The sequence below is a fragment of the Varanus komodoensis genome, unplaced genomic scaffold (assembly GCF_004798865.1).
Source record: "Varanus komodoensis strain SLA01 unplaced genomic scaffold, ASM479886v1 scaffold42, whole genome shotgun sequence".
NCBI classification, from domain to species: Eukaryota; Metazoa; Chordata; class Lepidosauria; order Squamata; family Varanidae; genus Varanus; species Varanus komodoensis.
The window spans coordinates 793629-814020 of NW_025335972.1; the positions used below are offsets into that span (position 1 = coordinate 793629).

Below are 20392 nucleotides of genomic sequence, written 5' to 3' on the forward strand. Positions count from 1 at the left end.
TTGGGGTCAATCAAAGACTCTCAACCTAGCCTGCTGCACAGGGTTGTTGGAGTGGAGAACTATGTAAACCACCTTAGGTTCCCCAAAAGAGGGGAAAAGGCAGGATATAAATGCAGAGTAATTATAATACTTTCATCCTACCACTTTTCCCATCTTTTTTCTTTCCAAAGAAAATCAGTGCAGGATAGAAAGATGGAATAGCTGTCTGGTGTATTGTAATCAGTACCACTAAGAGCTGTCTGTCTGGAAGCATCCTTAAACCTTTATACCTATCAGATTGCAGATTTACAAGGGAAGAGGATTGAAAAGGGGCTACAAGGAGCCAGTATTCCTTTCTGTTTAATTTAATTTGATTTTGTAATACCATTTGTCTCCAAAAGGCTCAAGATTGGCAACTGTACATTTAGAACGATATACTCTCAACTAGATAAAATATTATATATTTAAATATACTCTACGTTAAAACATACTACTCAACCAAAGCTTGCACAAATAAAAAGGCTTTACGTACATCAATCTAAGTAGCTATTAAATGCACACAAAGCTTCCCTGGCCTAAACAGGAGAACAAATACTTACCTTCCATTCAAAAAATGGGAAAACAATGTAACAGGCCATACCAGCACAGGCTTAGACTGCAGTGACATAAACTCCAGTTGAGCGTATGGATAAAAAAGCTGCACAAAACAAAAAAAGCCTTCCCCCAAATTTATCAAAAGGATCTAGGCAATATTTATGGAAATAGGTCTTCAAAGTGAAAATATGAAAGAGAGAAGAAAAAAAGTCAACAGGAAGGTCTATAGGTACTTTTAAAAATTCCTTTGAATTATCAGGCATCAATATGCCTCATGCAGGCCTGCCAGGAGACACTCTCAACTGCAATAAAACTATCCACAGCCGTGCAATGAGCAGACAGAACAAAACAAAGTGCTTCTGTAAAGACTGCGATGGTAAGAGGGAGAAGAAAAAAGCAAACGGTGAAATGGGGCCCGGGGGGGGGGGGGACAACACAAAGTATTGCATTTTAAAGCATAGAGAGCCTTCATGATACAGATCTGCATACTGCTTAAGACACACTGTATGACTGGGAAATATTACTGCATCAAACAGATAAGAGATTGCACAGACAATTGCTACAGAAAAAAGGAGCAATGGATACTGCCCTCCCCTCTTTTGAGACAGTTTGGAATAAACAGAAGTCAAGCTACCACAATTACAATCAACATCCTGAAAAACAATCAACATTCTCAAAAGCAAGCAAATATTTTCATGAATTCCAACAAAAACATCCAGTCTAAAACTCCAAACCCAAAATTAAAAGACATTATTCAGGGAATCCTTTTAGCAATCTGCCACAGAGCAGAGCAAAGTGAAGCCTCTTCACAACTGCAAACCTGAGAAATCTGGGTATTTGAATACACACGTGAGTGGCTGCTTGAGGCCCCCATCTTTTTCCCAACTTGTTCCTCCCTCCCCCCACTGTTCAGCTGTTGCGTACTCATTGGCACCCTCTCAGTTTTTCCCAGTACTAATCAGTTGGGAAGTGAGAAGGGAGAGGCACAAACCAGAATCAGTGCAATCCTATGGTGTAGCTGCCACTTTCCTAGTGTGTTTGGGGGTGGGGGTGAAGGAAAGGAGTGTACTACAATTGGTATGTCAGAATTTGTAGGTTTGTGGGTGCTTGCATGCATCAGTGTGTGAGTGTGCATGCATGAGAGAGAGAGAGCGCGCACCAAAGCTCTGCCCATTACCTGTTAACATATGGCCCCTTGGTCTACTACCACGAGGCTCTTAAAAGCAAAATAGTTGCCCATCCTTATTCTAGCATATGGACTATTGGAATGGAGAATATTTTAGATTCCAGACATAGCTTCAAATAAATTAATATCCACAGCTGCCAGAATAATATATACGTTGATGTCAACAGTACTAAATCATTTCACAACAACTTCAACAAAAAAAATGATCCAAAGCCTAACTCCACTCAAAACAACATATAAAGATCTGTTTTTCTCCACTGTGTCACCACATCTTTCTGGTACAGCAATTCAATTGATGAATATGTAGAATGCAAGGGGAAAAAACACATACACACCTATCTATATAACTGACTTGAAAATAAAAAGTTACCTAGTGTGGAACCTTCAACTGCTATTAAAAAAAAAAACCTGAAGAGTGGGGAAAATGTAGAGACCTCATGAAGACATAGCTGTATTCACAGAGATACACAGAATAAGCCCAATGTAGTCAAGCACAAAACAGTTACCCTGAGATTATGTTCCACATTACATTTGCACAATATGAAAATGAATTTGTGACAATAACTGCAATTTTTAGGAATAACTGGATTCTATGTTCTAAGAAAGATACAAGTACTGCCAAGCTCATCCTTGGCAGGACCACTCTCTCTTTTGGATATAGTATAGGATATAGTCTTTCTTTTTATCTTCAGTTTTAGGGAAAGGAAAGGAAAGGAAAGGACGGAACATTTCTGCATTCAGGATGCAAAACTGCTCTCATAGATTAACAACTGTGTAACATGCTAGTGATTTGGTCATACTATCTTCACCTAGAACTGCTTCAGCCTTGATCAAATTCTACACAGAATTTGATGTGTAGATAGATGTGTAGATAGATGTGTAGTTCATGCAGATATTTACAAGAACTGCATATTCCAAACATCAATTGTGCCCTGTCAATGTACTGTATTGGCTGGTTCTAGTTTCAAAGGTCTAGCACATCTTGGCCATCACAGTGCCCTCTGGATGTCTTGAACTTCAACTCCCATCAATCCCAATGAACATGGGCAATGGCCAACAAATTCTCAGCCAGCAATAGCCAAAAAAATCCCAGGCAGCAATGGGCAATGCTTCCATCATTACCAAACAGTGTGGCCAAAAATGGACCATGTTTTAAAGCACAGGAAGCTACATGAAACAATCATGTGTATCACTCCCCATGAAAGATACACTGTGTGAATGTAAAATGCTACTGCATCAAACAGAAAAGAGATTGCACAGGGAATTACTGCAGAAACAAGGAACAATGGTTATTACCCACACTCTTTTGTAGAAACCTGAAATAAATGGTCATACAGGCTGGAAGAATGGAAGTTACAGTCTAACACATCTAGAAAATCCCACGTTAGATAAGGCTAATCTCAGAGTTACCTTTCATTTGTTAATGGTACTGTCTCAGGACCCTACTGAGAAAACCTAGGGCCCTAATTTGTACATAGGGCAGTGATAGCCATAGCGGATTAGAATGATTCCTTTTCCTATCAAGATCAGCACTTGATATATTGGTCTACTGTCACAAATGCACTCTCAGAATGCTGTCTACATAGGTAGTGTTCTCTTCCAAATGCAGTAAGTACAGATCTCATACATCTTGGAATACAATCCATCAGCTGGCATCAAAAGAACTGGCTTATTAGTTCAAGTATAATTTCGTTCTAAATTCATTTGTAACTTTTGCATTGATGTTGATTGATATTGCTCAGTTAGGGGACCACAGTTCAGTGATAGAGTGTATGTTTTACATGTAGAAGGTCTCAAGTTCAACCTCTGGCACCTCCAGTTAGAAGAATCAAGTATACCAGTACAAGCAGAAGACAATACAGGATTAGATGGATATACTCTTTGACCTGTATAGGGCTTAGAGTGTTGCACTGGGGCTTGGGAGGCCCAGGTTTTAGACCCACTGGGCCATTAAACTTACTGGGTACCTCTGGGATTCTCAACCTAACCTTCCACACAGAATTGCTGGGAGGATAAAATGGAGAGGACTATGTAAGCCAACTGAGGCTCATTGCAAGAGGAAAAAAGTGGGATACAAATGTAATTAATAAATGAATAATAAGATAAATAATATAATGCTTCGTGAAGGTCAATGGTTTATGCTGACTTATTAAAGGCTTTGATGTGACACTTCTAAGCCTTTTCTCATTCAAGAGTAGGGATTAGTAGGCAGAAAAGAGTGATGTGGGGCATAAAATTTTCACAAATACTCTGATATGAATTTCCTCATAAAATATTAAATGTATTTGAATACTGCATTTAAACTATGTTGTATGGTTAATTAAAATTCCCCCAATGTAAATATTCCAGCTCAAATATTTTGCAGCTATTGAGAAAAATTTTGATATATTTAGATAACACATAAAATCACCACTGATTACATTTTAGTTCTGTTTCCTAAAATTGAGCTATTCTGTGTGCTTACTGGAAAAGAATGGGTGTTAAGGGAGTAAAAATAAAACAAACAAGCATGCTAAATGAGATAATATTATTCAGATTATATTTTGTTTGGAAAACCCACATCAGCAGTGGAAACAAGAGACAAAGCACGATATCATTCACATACTGGTGACACTACAGCCCAATGGTTTCATGAAGATGCTAAGTAGCATAGACAATCCCATGTGGTATCCCAAAGCCCATGGGAAGAGCAGAAATCTCCCAGCACCAACCAGGAAATTGCAGCCATCACTATGTCCGCCAAACACAATTGATCCAGAAGGATACCATGGCTGAAGGTAATGAAAGCCACTGAGAGGTCCAGAACAATTAATAGTGTCATACTCCCCCATCCAATTCCTGATGCAAATCATCCATTAAGGAGACCACAGCAGTTCAAAACCAGGCCTGAATCTGGATTAGAACAGATCCAAACTAAAGTACCATCCAAGGCTACCTCAATTTGAGAGGCTACTACCAACTCCAGAATCTTGATTAGAAATGGAAGGTTAGATACAGTACAACAGTTATCACAGGCCAAATCACTGTCTTCTTAACAGCAGTTGGCAATATTCACTACCTCAAGGAAGCATTTGTTAGTTTTGATATAGAAACACTAGCTTTGCTCTGCCAGACTTTAAAAGCCAAGATGGTCAAAGATCTACAATACAGATGGTATCTTATTTCCTAAATAAGGTACACAGTTCTCCAACAATCTTGTCTATATCCTCAGTTTACACAAGCTGAATAGGAGCCATAACAAAAGGATCAGACAAAGTCCTAGCTGCATTCATCTTCAATTCTATTAAAAATGTAGCATTCAAATCAGCATGGAAACAAGCAAGATCTCTTTGTTGCCACATTTACTACAATGCAGGCCTAATAATGAGCTTTCCTCTGTGTTTGATCATATTTGCTATGAGTTTACTTTCTTTCTTAGATTTATATACCGCCAACTGCTTTCAAAGTGGTTAACAATCACAAAACCAAACAACAACAAAAATATTGCAATGTTAAACACTAAAACAAATGAAGATTTTTAAAACACTGAGGAGCCAGCAGTAATAAAACAACAGGTTAAAGATTAAATGCCTGCTGAAGAGGAATGTCTTAACCTGGTGTCTAAATCTATCCAGTGAAGACGACAGGTGGATCTCTCTGGAAAGAGGATTCTAGAGATGGGAGCCCACTAAAAAGAAAGCTTCTTTTCCTGGTTGATATCTGTCACACCATTGTGGGTAACAGCACCCAGCAAAGACCTCCCTCCCCAAGAGTATCTTCACAGGTAGCAGAGCATATGAAGTAAAATAATCCTTCTAGCAAACTGGTCCAAAGCTACTTAGGGCTTTAAAGATCAGCACTAACACTTAGAATGAGCCCAGAAGCTGACTAGCAACCAATGTTGTTGACACAAGACTGGAGTGATATGTTCAGAATGGCCAGTCCCAATCACTACTCTATTCTGCACTAACTGAAGTTTCTGGATCATGCTCAAAGGTTGCTCAATGCATTACAATAGTCCATGTGTGAGGATACCAGTACATAGATAACTGTAGCCGGGTTCTCTACTACTTGGACTTCAATTGTTGATTCAATTAATTCAAGCCTTTTAGCTTGTCAAAATATCATGGATCTGACCCAACTCTACCATTTGACCAAGGATTTGGGGGCGTGATCATATACTGGCAGGAATACTGGCTAAAACTTCAGGTACGTTCCCCAGAGAGAACAAAAAACAAAGTGGATTCATCAATCTCCAAGACCAAATCATACAAAACACTTCCTGACCATTGCAGTCAGTCAAGTTGATCAGGTAATGATTTCTTGATAACAGGATTAGCACTCACTCCTGCACTCACAAATCATGTCCCCCTATTCTATTACAAGGACACCAAAAACAAGGTGTGTCCTGCCACGTGCATTGGGCATGATATAATTTGAGTCAGGCCTATGGTTGTCATGGAAACAACAAGATTCCAGGCTGCTCTAGACAAGGCAAGCTCAATGTGAATGTTAAAGCCCTAAACCTTGACAAAAATGTCTCACCTCTGAGACCACCTCCATCAGCTAGTAAAGGGAGACTGTTGGGCAGTGTGAAACTGTGACAGAGATATGTTTCACATACAAGCACTTCCGAAAAACCTGGCAAGAATTGAAATAATAATTTTCAAAACCATAAACAAAGCCACATACAAACAGCAACTGACCATATGCTAAACTAATCTCATCTGTGCCTCATAACAGATCAGATAACTTCTGACCAATTATAAAAGTCATACTGGAGAATATTTTAGTGCAACGACCTATTGAAATAATACAACCCCCCACTAACACTGTGACCTAAAACTTCAGGTTAAATTATATCCTTTTTCTGAGTGAAAGATGATGCTCTATGCCATTTAGGGGCAAACTCCAACTGAATATCCAAAGCTGCACATTTGCAAACAACTGCTCCAACTACAAAAAAATGCCAGCAAAAACTGATCCAAGATGTATGTCTGTTATTTAACATATCAAAAGAGATGTTGGTTCTGCTATCTCCTCAAACTTTGTTCAGCATGACAAATAAGGGATAGATGGAGTTGTAGCAGACATATCCATCTTTAGAAAAATGGGAGGAAAGGAAGGTGGCTAGCAGGGATAGTTTTTGAGAGGAATAGAGAGGGTAGGGCCTGGAGGGTTGACAATAGTCAAAAAGAGCACATTGTGATTTGAAATAATTGACCATGGCTGCAGGCAGCTAGTAGTGGCTGGATCTCTGCTGCTGCCTCATGGCTATGTAACCCCCTCTTCTCATGGAAATTACAGAAGCCCACACATCTTCTAGAAATAATCAAAAACTTCCAAGCATGAGTTATGTATTCACTAACTAACTGGAATAGTAAGCATAAGTATTTTAGCTTACAATTCCATGACAACTTGATTAAGGGACACTTTGACTAGGAGAGCATGGTATGCCTTTTGAACAAAGGGGGGAAAACAAACAGATAAAGTAATAAACACATGCCTTATGAAATGACATATCTGAGTTTACTTGAATTAACTTCTTAAATTCTACCCACCTGAAAACGGCCTCGTTGGAATGATCCAGCCACAGATAAAGAATGACTAGTTGCTTTATTCTCCATTGTTGCTTGTTCAGAAAGAGAAATCCAATCAGGTGCCACATCACCAGTCATCTCTTCTGTTGCAAGTTTTAAGGAAAGGAACACAAAGAAATAGCACACTGTCAGGTAAAGCTGGTACCATGAGAATACTGACAAGCAACACTGCATTATAAAATACAATTCTAGTATACATGTAGGCTTTTAATTTTATATTTTGTATCCCAAGATCTACACTTCTATGTGGAATGAAAAAACTGGTTAATCAAACTGGAAAACAAAGTGGTGATGCATGAAATGTTACATAGGTGAGTAAGGCAAGACAAAGGTATATATGGAGTAGTGTCAGGAATGCTTCAAAAAAAGGAGGAGGAGGAGGAGGAGGAGAGAAAAGAAACATACATAAAGAAATCAAAGCAGATGTTACCTAGTCTAGATCCCTGACTGTAAGCACACTACCTTGCCGGACTTTTGATCTCTTGAAAAAGCTGGTCTGCCGTAGCCTGTATGCCCAGCTTTTTAATTTGCGAGTCCAGGATTTCTTGCTAATAGGGTTTTTGAGACTAGGGCAAGTAAAGCTTAGGCCAAAATATCCACCTCCTGCATGCAGGTGCACAGCTCCACCACTTGATGCTGAAGCAGGACAGGCCGCAGGGGTCTCAGGAAATGAAGCCTCCGGGGTCATCTCCTGAACAAAACAAGGGGGTGAGAAAACAGGCAGAGAAGAAGTGAAATTCAAATAAGAAGGCTGGTGGTGTTACATATAAACCCAGACCCTATATATTCCCCCTATTTAATATTACATGTACAAATATACAAATTCAACTAAGTGTCTTTTCTTGAAAATATCCCTTTGACGAGTTAAAATAATCAAGAACATGTAAAGAGATGATCTATAATTGTTCTACTTTTCCCTGCTAAAGATGTTTCCAATTATTAATTTACTTGAGCCCTGATAATGTTCAGGTTGTCTATATCAATTCAGACAACCTATTTTAGAAAGGTTGTCATCTGCTTCCTGCTCTGTGCAACTCCCAACACAATCAGATACCAGCATTTGGTCCACAAACACATTCTAGTAAACAGTGAGCAGCAAAACATGAAATGCTGGAATAACCTGTCTGGAGAAGATGCTTATCTCTTAACTTGCCAGCATCCATTAGGCTGGCAAGTGCATTTGTACGGCCAATCAACATAATTCTGTATTCCTCCAGTTGCAGGACAGATCATTTTCAACCCCAGCTAACCTCCCTGTTTCTACTCACATGCATACAGAGATCACTAGGAGCAGAGGCGATAGCACTGGGCTCCCTCCTCAGCACTGGTAAACTCTCAGGATGACTTGCAGATGGGATGAGCAGAGCCTGGGGATCAGAAAGCTTGGTGGGACTTTCCTGAGTCTCTCCAGAGGCATGAATGTCCGGTGCGTCAGTTACTGGGCAAGGGAGAGTATCTTCAGCAGATGAAGAGAACGGTGACTCCACTGCACTTTGTGTGTCCTTCTGGCTTTCAGGGGAAGTACCTGACAAGCTGTGTTCCTGGTACAGAAGCGTCCGCAACTTCTCATCCAGAGTTTTGATGTTGTTATCAACAAAATCCATCTTTGGGGGACCTTCACTATCTGATTCCAGAGCAGATGGAAAGGGAGCACTTTCCAGGCCTGAGCCCTGAACCAAAGCATTGGCCTGTTCAGCATTCATCAAGTTATCTGCCTCTTCTGTGGGCAAGACGTGACAGGTGTTTGGTCTGGACATGGTAGCTTCAGCAGGCAAATTCAGCTCATTAATGCCAGACATTGGATGGGGCGTATGTGAAGAAAGAAGAGTTCCATCAGGCTGAGCCTCTGATTCCAAAGACTCCAGCCAAGAAGAAGAATCATAAGCACTAGTATTACTGTCGTCAGCAATAATGGCAGACAGCACCTTATCCATGCTGCCTTCCACTTGGTGAAGAACAGCTGACTGGTCTGTTTCTGATGTTTGGGGTTCAGACAATGTACTGTCACTTAATAGCTCATTTGAGCTAGAAGACTGGGTAGGCCTGTGCTGATTGCTAAGATTTTCCACAGTCGGGGAACATTCTTGGGGGTTATCTTCTTTGGCACTTTCCTTTAGATGATCTGTAAACCCAAGACATCAACCAGTGAGGCTCACAATAAGATTGCAGGAAAAACTATCCCACAGTATAGCCCTTTGAAGGCTTGGATTTGTGCTAATTGATGTCATCACCCATTTCAAAACTTGTAATTCCAGAAATGGGGCAGTTCTCAAAATGAATATATAACAGAGGAGAGGGTTATTTGAAATCTGTGACTCTGCCTAGGGTCACTGGCATTTCCTGTTCCTCCTTCTCACCACCAATATTGTCTGGGCCACAACAAGAAGCAGGTTGAATAAGCGGGTTTCAACTGTGCAGAGGAATAACTTCAAAGGCTTCTGGTCAGTGATTCCCTAGCACATATCTGATCATGCCTACCCTTGACACTGGTCCTCTGTCACCAAACAAACAAACACAGAGAAATACATGGGTACCATGTGATGATAAATTATTTTTACTTTATTAATTTAAAAATTTTCTATAACACTTTTAAGTTGAACCTTAAAAAGTAGTTATCAATAAATGGCTTGTTTAAATGAAAACAGTCATCAATTAAAGTACAACAAAACTATGAAAATCAGAAAGGGTTACTCGGATGGGTCTGGTGGACTGGAATTATCAATCAAGGGTAAATATGTATTTCTAACCCTATGCAGATAAAAAGGTCACCTAGTGGCATTAAATGTGATTTTTAATTAATAATAATTTTTTAAAACACAAGCACATCCTTGTTAACCATCACCACATGCCTGACCACTACTTCTTTCCACACATTGTTTCTTATCCTTGAATGAAAATGCTCTGATTCCTGCTTAGAAATAGCACACAGTTGACAGAAGAACAGACCAAAACCTTCTCGTTATGCTGCGCTGTGCTGTGCTTGAAGGGAATTGGCTCTGTTAATATTTACCCTGGAAGGGGTGGAGTTGAATTTGATGAGTGCAAGGCTGACTTGCAGGCAGTTACCAAAAATGAACTTACATGGATCAAGGTGTACTGCTTTGAAGCCAATGTTTACACAAAAACTGAAAACAAGGACAACAGAAGGAAATGGAAATGCTAAGCTAATTCTGTCACCAGATTTATTGTAAATGAATGAAGCTGGGTAGTCATTACACTGGCCTTCCCCAACCTGGTAAAATCCAAAAATGTTGGGCCAGCTGGCTGGGGGATGCTGGGAGTTGCAGGCCAGCACATCTGGAATGCACCAGATTGGGAAAGGATGCATTATGTCATTCACTGTCTTCTCCTCACTGCCAGTGTTGAGCCCATCTGGCACAAACTGAAAATTTATTTTATTTATTTCATTTTGATTTGATTTTTACTAGAATACAACAGCACAAATCCATAATGAATTTTTGTGCATTTTGGCTGTTGATAATGTGACAATATGCATCTCACATTCCCCTGCAGTATTCTTAAAGTGACGTTTTAGAAATTTAGTAGAAAAGTAAAACTGCTAGAATACATTGAAGAATAGAAACCAACCTAGCAATGTTTGAGCAATAGCCTTTGGCACGGAGTATGCCAGTCAAACATTAACTGGGAGTGGCTATCCTAAAGAATTAAGAATGGACTCATGCCTTCTTGATATTAAGGAATTAAAAATGCAATTTTCCATTCCTAAAACCTGAGCTACTCTAACTCAAGACAAGGAGCCTCATCTGGCTACAGCTCCAAAACTGTCTGACTAATACACCACCATGGAGACAAATCAGAAATACCTCTTAACCCATCCCATATTCACCTGTTATCTGACATGCTGGGGCAGCTGTAGTTGATTGTAGAAGAGTGTAAGGTGCCTGGGATTCTCTGTTCCTTATTGTTTGATTGATGCAAAATCTCCAGCGGCCAACAGGGGATGACTGGGGAGCAGAGTCACCTGGAGGAAAGAGAGATTAAAAAGAAGTCATAAGGGACAATCACTCCTCTAACCATTTCTGAAGTTAGCAAAGAGAGAGAGAGAGAGGGGGAGAGAGAGAGAGAGAGAGAGAGAACGAACAACTCAAAGATTTACATAAACACAAAATGGCATTGTAACAGGAACCTTAGAAGCAACATTGTTCACCAACAAGAATCTTGGTGCTGACCTTGAGATCCTAGGACTATAATCCAAACACACTTAGTAAGGAATAAGCCTGACTTAATACAGTGGGAAATATTCCATGTAAGCATGTATAAGACTGTACTACTTGACTTTTACCTTTAACTTTAACTCTGTCACTAAGCAACTACATGAAGAACAGACTAAATTACTTTTCACTCCTTGTATATTTAAATGCAGGGTTTCAAAACAGGTATAGTCAACTCTAAGTGATTAAGGGAAGGGGAAATCCTTCCTGCCTTTTTCCATATCTTGGTTGCTGGCTATTTACTCTCTTCTCCAACCCTAAACAGTGCAGTTTGGGTGGTTAATGTGCCCACCTCCAATACATATCATGTTGTTTCACAGAGCTTGAAAATATTTACTTCCTTTAAAATAAATGCCCCATTTGCTCCTTTCTTCCAAAGATACCCTACCATCATCCCATGTACACAGAGGCACATGACACATATGTGCCATTGATCCATGTGGCTCTACTTTCTTCATTTTTCTTGGATTGGTGTATGTGAACGAACGAACGAACGAACGAAGAAAAAGCTGCATGCTGAATGAATGCTGGCAGAGAAGCCATTCCACAACACTTTTCTCAGTTCAGAAAGACTCAGTCAAGACTGTAGGCTTCTCAAGCTGTGTCTTCACAATGTTTACCACAGGGCTATATAGGCATCTATCTGGTGGGGTCAGCACTGTACCATTATGCACCTGTCCCATAGTTGTCTTCACTGAAGTCAGGATTGCACTTGTGCTGGTACTCAAGGTGCAGACGGTCCTGTGCCACAATTGTTCCTGCTTGAACAGGAACAGTCTTTTGCAGAACTATTCCTCTCATTTCAGTGGAAACAGCCAAACAGCAATGCTAAAGTACCCAAAAGTAGCCAATGACTTTGGTTTCCAGGGAAGAAACCATAATCATCCAGTAAAGAAAAAGTAAAGTTTAAAAAGTCATCCATAAAATAATAGGGCCATTACCCAAATTCAATGATTTCCTTTTAATTTGGTGTTTCCTTCACACTCAAGAGAGGATTCTCTACTGTGTACCTGCATGGTATCATAAACCTTTGTTTTATCATACAGAATCCATTCTGCTTATACAACAATAGAGAAATCTATTTTATTAGACATTTAATACAATAACAAACATACAATGTATTACTAAGGGCAATTACTGACACCAAACAAAAAACCAGCAACCTTCTGCCATTGGCAACATGCAGAATAGTTGCAGCTATTTTTTTGTAATGCCTACCTCTTCTAGTACAAAAAGAACATGATCCTATGCATGCTGGTTAGGCATGCCGGGAATTTTTTGTCTAATCATGCATAGGGCAATGTGCTCACCAGCATATGAATACAATATACTTGACCACTGGATAGTCAACCATGGCCAGCAGGAATGGGATCCAAATAAATATTTCAGACTCATCCAAGGTTTAAGCAAGTTTAGTGAAATTTTTGACTTTTTACCTTTGAGCAGATGGCCACAGTGTTATATCACAAGCTGTATTTGGAAGTTCCATCAGTTTCATAATTGCTCTGATATGTAATAAGGAAGACCACTAAGTAAAAAAAAATGTTTTGCTACAATGAGGAAGATTCTGAAAAATATCCAAACACCCCGTAGGGGCACAGGACTACTTATGAGAGATCTCTGCATCGTGGATGGGTTCTTAAGCATTCCAGCCCTCCAGAAACACAAAGACACATGTATTGGAGCTAGTGGAAATCACAAATCTATAGTAAATACTCAGTTTGAGAAAAATCAGAAAACTGTTATTGTCCTGTTGATCCAAAATCAAAAATCAGAGGAATAAAGATTGCTTAATACTAACAAATTGAAGACTAGTAAGTTAAACTATTGACCCAGACCAACAAGTTTGAAAAAAATAGTCCATCATCCATCATGACTGATTTTGTACCACCTTAAGGAATACAGTTGACAGCTCACATCCCTATTTCATTTTCCATTAAGAGGAACTCCATACTCAACCCACTGCTTCAGTACTTGCATGGAAACTCAACCACTTAAATACATATGCACCATTTCCCAATGGGCAACACAACATATTAATTTCGCAGATTAAGCTCGGATAGCATAATTAAGAAGAAAAGTTTAAACTGAATGGATACTCAATTATTTGAAACCACACCACAAACTACACATAGTGAAAGCTGGCTTGGAATTTACCTCCTTCAGTATAAATCTGGGAATCACTAACACCCAAACTAAAAGAATTCCAATTCTAGTTGCTTTCTTCTTTGTTCATTTCACAACTACATCACACCAACCCTAGAGCTAATATCAACTTGGCAATGGTATTATGGTTAATGTCAGCCTAGGACATTCAGATCCTGAAGGCCCTTTCCCAAACTGACTCCAACAACCAGCAGCCCTAGTCAGGATGGCCAATAAACAAGGATAATGGGGGTTGGAAGTCCAAAACATCTGGAGGGTAGTAGGTTGAAGACTCTTCTGCTTTAGGGTTAGGGTCTTCCATTACAGTTATCAGAAACACTGCAGAGAGTCAACTATACATACTAAAAGCCCAAACAAAGGAAACTCTTCCAAGACTGAACTACCATGTAGGACAAAAGCCAGCACAACTGACAACAGAACCTGCTTTAGTTCTTGCTAAGAAGTCCACTATTTCAATTTCTTTCATGTTTAAGAGAGGTACTTTTGCTTTGAGTTTTGATTTTGGTTTTGGTCCTTCAGTGTTAAATGTTTTAAAATAGTTACTTACTGCCAGTTTGAGTAGATGCTGGATTTATCTGAACTTGTTCAGAAGATCCTGTCTGAATTAAAAATGAATAGATAAATATAAAAAGGGAATTTCCCAATAGAAGTATACACCTTCCCAGAAAACTGGCATTGCTAAACAACAGCACTTACCTGAGTGCTGGCTGGATCAGAAGTAGATTCTGTGCCAGAAGCTCTGTCTTCCACAGGAAGGCTGCAGATGATGTCTTGGGCCTGGTAAACAATGGCTCTCAGTTCATCAACAAATTTGTCTTTCTCATTTTCCAGCACAAAGTTATCTTCAACCTAGTCAGTAGGAAAAGAAAACAAATCCCAAAACAGAAGATAGTTTATTACATTTGTATATTTTTTCATACAACTGAAGGAGTACCAAAGCAATGTAGAAATCATAAATGCAAAAAAGAAAAAAGGGAACATCAAATAGTAACATATTTACTAAAATCATACAAATTTATAAAAGTACTTATCTAAAACAAGGTGGGCAACATGCACCCTCTCATGGCCTTTTGTGTGGGGATTCCTGGCTCCTGTCCCTGCATCCAAATCCGAACAATTTTTCTGGGAAAAAAGGAACCCAGGGAGGGGGCACCTTGTGCCAAACAGAACTAGGACAGCCTGCTAAACTAGTTTCATGGGCTGCTGGGAACATGATTCTGTTGAGACACAGAGATGGCTTCCTGTACATGCCTACCTTTCTGCAAGACAGAATTCACAACCCACCAAACTCCTGGCAGGCTGTCAGAAGGCCTACTCTTCTAGGATACAAGGCACAGACTCATTGCATGCCTTGTTTCCAAACAAAATTGCTGAGATTTGGGATGGTGCTCGGGAAGGGTGCAGTCTCCTGCAGGGTTCTGGGAGGGCTACAGTGGCCTCCAAGTCCTGGATGTCATCCACTCCGATAGAAAGAACAGAAAACCATCACCCATCCATGCATACTTCTATGGTTGTAGGCCACACTATTGCCTTTCAAACTGTGTATTTTTCCCCTGAGCTTACCTTATCAAATCAAACATTTTAAAAACATCATAGTCAAATTCATATACATCAGTTAAATATTATTCCCCAAGTACATCCACAATATATGAGTATTGTTCAAAAAACTTAATTATTACAAAAACAGAGAATTAAACCTTCTATCAATCCTGTTTGACAGCAGACACCACACAGCTGATGCTCTTCATTTCAGACCCCCACAAGTACACACCTCTGCATATGCACAAAACTGACTAAAACAGTAAGAACAACTTAACAAAATATTTATGTAACTGTGCACTAAAAGACACAAAAATGTTATGTACCAGTGACAGCCTCTCCACTATGCCACTTGGTTACTTTGGAGGGGCTGACACTGACTGTCAACCTCAGAGATCACAAAAAGTGATGTCCAAAAAGACAAGACAAGACAGAGAGAAGAAGGGAAGCCACAGTAAGTGAAAAAGCACTTGCAATTGCAGCAGGGAAAGGAGACCAAGTGGCTTTAGCTGCCAAGTTCCTTGGGATACTGCAAGGAGGTCTGAGAGGGAAGAAGTTGAGGGGATAATCCATAGTAGGCCTGATCAACTGTCAGGCATAGCATGGGTTGTTCTGTGAACCAGCAAGCCAACATTAGTTAGTTGCAGGATGGCTTAGTGTTATGTGCGATCCCACCTAATGATATTATATTACTATCCCAGTGTTACAAGGGGCTCCAGTCCAAAAGATGCATCAGAGCCCATTCACTGAGCCTGTTTAAACACTCCTTGTCGAATGAGTGCAGTAGTACATAATCCTGCATCATATCTATAAGGGGCACTTTACTTATATTGCAGCATTAATACCTATCAGAAACTATAATCCACATCCTCACGGGAGGTCACTGTTTCTTCTGTAGCATGTATCAGATAATGCAACCCTATACATATTTACTCAGAAGTATGATGTACCACCCTGATGTAGTGGGACTAACTTCTAAATAAATACATACCGGATCAGGCTGCAAGACTGCAGCCTAAAGAAGACAAGTGTACAATTCACAGTGTTTTCCTCCATTCAACTAAATCAATTTCAATCCCTGATTCATTTACCCATAATTTTTCCTCTGTAAGTTTTTCCTTTTAAGAGTTAAGATACCATTCTGAATTGTCATATCCAAGAAGAACAGATAGACCTACAGAAACCATTTCAAGCTTTCTGCAGGTTAACTCAAATGGTTAACTCAAATGTTCTCTATGCTTTAAAAATATATATCCTAAAGTACTTAAATGAAAAGCTTTCAAAGTGACAGCACCCAGAAGGATGAGTTTAGTCAAATTTTCACCCCCACTTTATAGTAATTCCAGTAGAAGTCTACAATCCTCTCCATTTTAGGACATTGCCCCAAAGCAATACAAACACAGTTCTCAAAATAATCTGTGCAAGACAAGGGTCATGTCAACTGCAAGGCAAAGGTTAGATCTCAGAGCTTCCATAACTTGAGAAAAGCTACAAGAAAGAGGTAGGGTAATTACACACTGTCCTTAGAATAAGAGTGCTTAAACAAGAAACCAGTATAACAGTGTGTCTACTGGGAAGCAGGGTCTCTGAAACTTGCCATGTAGTCAGCAATGTCTTCTGGAGCATCTCCATCAACATCAAATTTAAATGTAACCATCTTGTTGTTGTGAGTCTCAAGCTGGCACTCCACAGTGTTATCCCCAGATGTTGACACCTGGTTGAAGAAAGAGCAGATACTGTGCTACTAAGTAGGGACAGAACATGCCTCCTCAAACTCTTAGTAAATATGGAAGGCCTCTGTTTCATCAGTATTCCCCCAAGTGCATGAAGGGGCACCACTAGTTCAATAACAAAGCACCTATAATTGAACCACATTTACTTAAATCTCAAGCCTGTCAATTACCTTTTATTTTACAGACAAATATAATGGATAAATTATAGCCACCTAGGAAGGCAGTTATAGGTGGCCTATAAATATGCGTATAAATAATCTTATTCAAGTTATGACAGTTACTCGTAATTATAATTCACTTCTATGGCATTTTTCATCAGGAGAAATGTCAAAACTGTTCTTCTGGATTCAACTGCTTGAATACCATTCACTGGCTGTGTAAGGCTGCAGATCTAAAAATATAATTTTAGTTCTTCCTGTTCTGATTCCCAATTCCTTTTAAATGGTTTCAATAACCTCTGGATTCTATTCCAGATGAATGGATCCTAGCACCAATAAACATTACTCTTTCACTGTAAGTTATAAGCACAATTTTAACTGAATTTGCAAACTATGAAGAGTATTGTGCCCTGGGTCCACAACACAGTGGTCTTTTATAGTATGTTCATCCCATTATGTTCCATTCATATCCATGCAAGTGACACAGTTGTTGTGGAAGGAGAAAGTCAAATTCAACTGAATAGCCTTTTGAAGGTCAGCACATATTCACAATGACTTTGGCAGTGGCCAACATTTTATCATCCAGTTATTGCTTTTAACCAATCCTTTAGGTAGCATGGAAATTTTTATATATATAGACACACACTCACATACATCTCTGACCACTTAGATGAAGTACTGTAGGGCTATAATACTAGATTGCTTTTTTAATGATGTGAAAAACCCTTTCTGGAAAGCACCGTATAGTAGTGGATTAATGGCAGTGCTCAGAAAGTTTTTAAATATTCAAACACACACACACATCCCAGTGTGATAGCTATGTAGCAAGTGTTATTTCACTTATTTTAATGTTGTTTTAAAATATAGCTGGACACTAACTCTAGAAATGACTTAAGGTTTTTCCACATCAGGCATTTATTCTGCATTCCTCGTTCTCTAGTCATGGTTGTTTTACAGGTTCATAAAACAATGCCATGACTCTTTTGTTTCATTTCTGTGCTTAAGGAATCCTTCCAAGGGAGTTTTGCTTTTAGAGCAGGGAAGGTACAGTATTCAATTGCAAAAGCAACAAGATTTTTAAAAACTTGTGTATCTGTGCTGTTCTACTGTACCAGGGTGCCGCAGCAGAAAAAGATGAAAGTAAACACTCTGCATAATGCTTGGATCTCAAGTCTATGATGAAATCTGATTAACAGCTCTACACAAGACTACACAAGCTCTAAAAGAATGTTTATAAAATAACTGGATGATAGAATTATGTCCACTGCATCTGGGCTGAGCTGACCCAGCTGAAAAGATGTAATTGTAGCACCAAGGGTATATACAACTGTGAAGATTGCAATGCTTTTTATTCTTCCGGCAAGAGTTGGCCTTCTTTGGATCTAAGAAATCATAGAAAAGCATCAAGAAACATACAAGATGACATGGATTGGATTATTGCTATGTGCTGTGTGGATGCTCCCAAAAAGTGAGTTAACACATTATGACAATTCCACACTAAAAAAGTACGTGAAAAGAATCCTAGGTCTCATTCATATACTATATTGTTCTAAAAGAAACTGACTGAAGTTCAATGAACAAATTTAAACTAACTAGTCATGCAAATTAAACTATAAAATAATGTGTAAGTTGTGGCACTAGATGCTCAAACCAATGCATATGTATAATCATTAATTTATCCTGTATAATTAAGTACTGAACTGTTTTCTGTTCCATTTCCCCACAACACAATGCTCTCTGAATATGTGGGAGAATCCAAGTAGTTTATCTGCCAACTGAAGTACTCTGCAGAATGGGGATGACTGATTTTCAGTGATTCTCCCTCCCCCTGCAATCCCCCCTTTCACAACTTATTATGAAGCGTTGGAGACCTTCTGGAGCAGGTTTGTGGCATTGTGAGGCTCCAGAAGAGAGAATTATTGAAAACCATACCCCTCCCCATTTTGTTGATGGAAACTTAGTTGAATTGCACCCCTGTAGTGCATATATAGTTATATATATACCATATGAGCTATAATCTGTGAATAAAAACTGACTGAGCCCAAAGGTTACTTCTTAACATACCTTAAGCAGAGAAATAAACGCCTGTAGTTCAGCTTATAGAATTTATTCTTTGAAGTATTAATATATGTAAAAGTTATTGTGTGAGTAACAACAGGATTGTCAAACTAGTGCAAAGGCCCAGGACCTGGAAAGCATCCTTTAAGGTGAATTTTCTATTATCAATTAATTAATTAATTAAATTTGTATGCCGTTCAATTACTAACTTCTCTGGATGGTTAACAGCATAAATAAATTGATGACCCACTCTGGCTGCAATTAATAAAATTCAATATTGAAACTTATTAAAATATTGATTAAATAAAAAGGTCTTAACCTGGCACCGAAAAACATATAATGACGGCGCCAGGCGGACCTCTCTGGGGAGCGCATTCCATAGTCGGGGCGCCACTGCAGAGAAGGCCCTCCTCCGAGTACTCTGTCACTTAACATCTTTCAAAGAGGGTTCCCAAAGGAGGGCTTCTGTTGCCGATCTCAGGGGGCAGGAGGGTTAAAAGGCATTCCTTTAGGTATCCTGGTCCCAAGCCATTTAGGGTTTTATAGGTAATAACCAGCACCCTGAATTGAGCCCAGACTTCGATGGGAAGCCAATAAGATTATGAGAATAATGCCCAGTCCTCGACAGCATCCTGGCAGCTCTATTTTGAACCATCTGAAGTATCAGGACTGTCTTCAAGGACAGCCCCACGTAAAGTGCATTACAGAAATCCAACTGGGAAGTAACCAATGCATGTGTTACTGTTGCTAGGCAATCTTCCTCCAGGTAGGGACGCAGCTGATGGATTTGCTGAAGCTGAAGGAAAGCGCTCCTCGCCACCACTGTCACTTGGGCTTCCAAGGACAGCTCTGGGTCAAGGAGCACTCCCAAGCTGCGGACCCTGTCCTTTAGAGGGAGTGCAACCCCATTCAGGGCAAGGCCCAAGTCAGGAGCTCAAATCACGCACCAACAGAACCTCTGTCTTATCTGGACTGAGCTTCAGTTTATTGGCCCTCATCCAGCCCATTACCTCGGCCAGGCACCGGTTCAGCACAGCCACTGCCTCACCTGGATTGGTTGAAAAAGAGAGGTAGAGCTGGGTATCATCAGCATACTGATGACTCCACAGCCCAAACCTCCTGATGACCTCTCCCAGCGGTTTCATGTAGATATTAAATAGCAAGGGGG

At 39.7% G+C, this 20392-nt stretch overlaps 1 protein-coding gene across 1 annotated transcript in view; it reads right to left on the bottom strand.

The window, feature by feature from the left end:
* The window catches only part of WNK3 (WNK lysine deficient protein kinase 3), a 134070-nt gene that overhangs the window by 15669 nt on the left and 98009 nt on the right, over positions 1–20392 (bottom strand). Inside the window, exons 14-20 of the mRNA XM_044443419.1 lie at positions 16873–16989; positions 14433–14585; positions 14284–14335; positions 11186–11320; positions 8607–9460; positions 7801–8029; positions 7300–7430 (exon numbers count right to left, since the gene is read on the bottom strand). Coding sequence (XP_044299354.1) covers positions 7300–7430; positions 7801–8029; positions 8607–9460; positions 11186–11320; positions 14284–14335; positions 14433–14585; positions 16873–16989 — 1671 coding nt within the window. The remainder of the gene's footprint in view (positions 1–7299; positions 7431–7800; positions 8030–8606; positions 9461–11185; positions 11321–14283; positions 14336–14432; positions 14586–16872; positions 16990–20392) is intronic.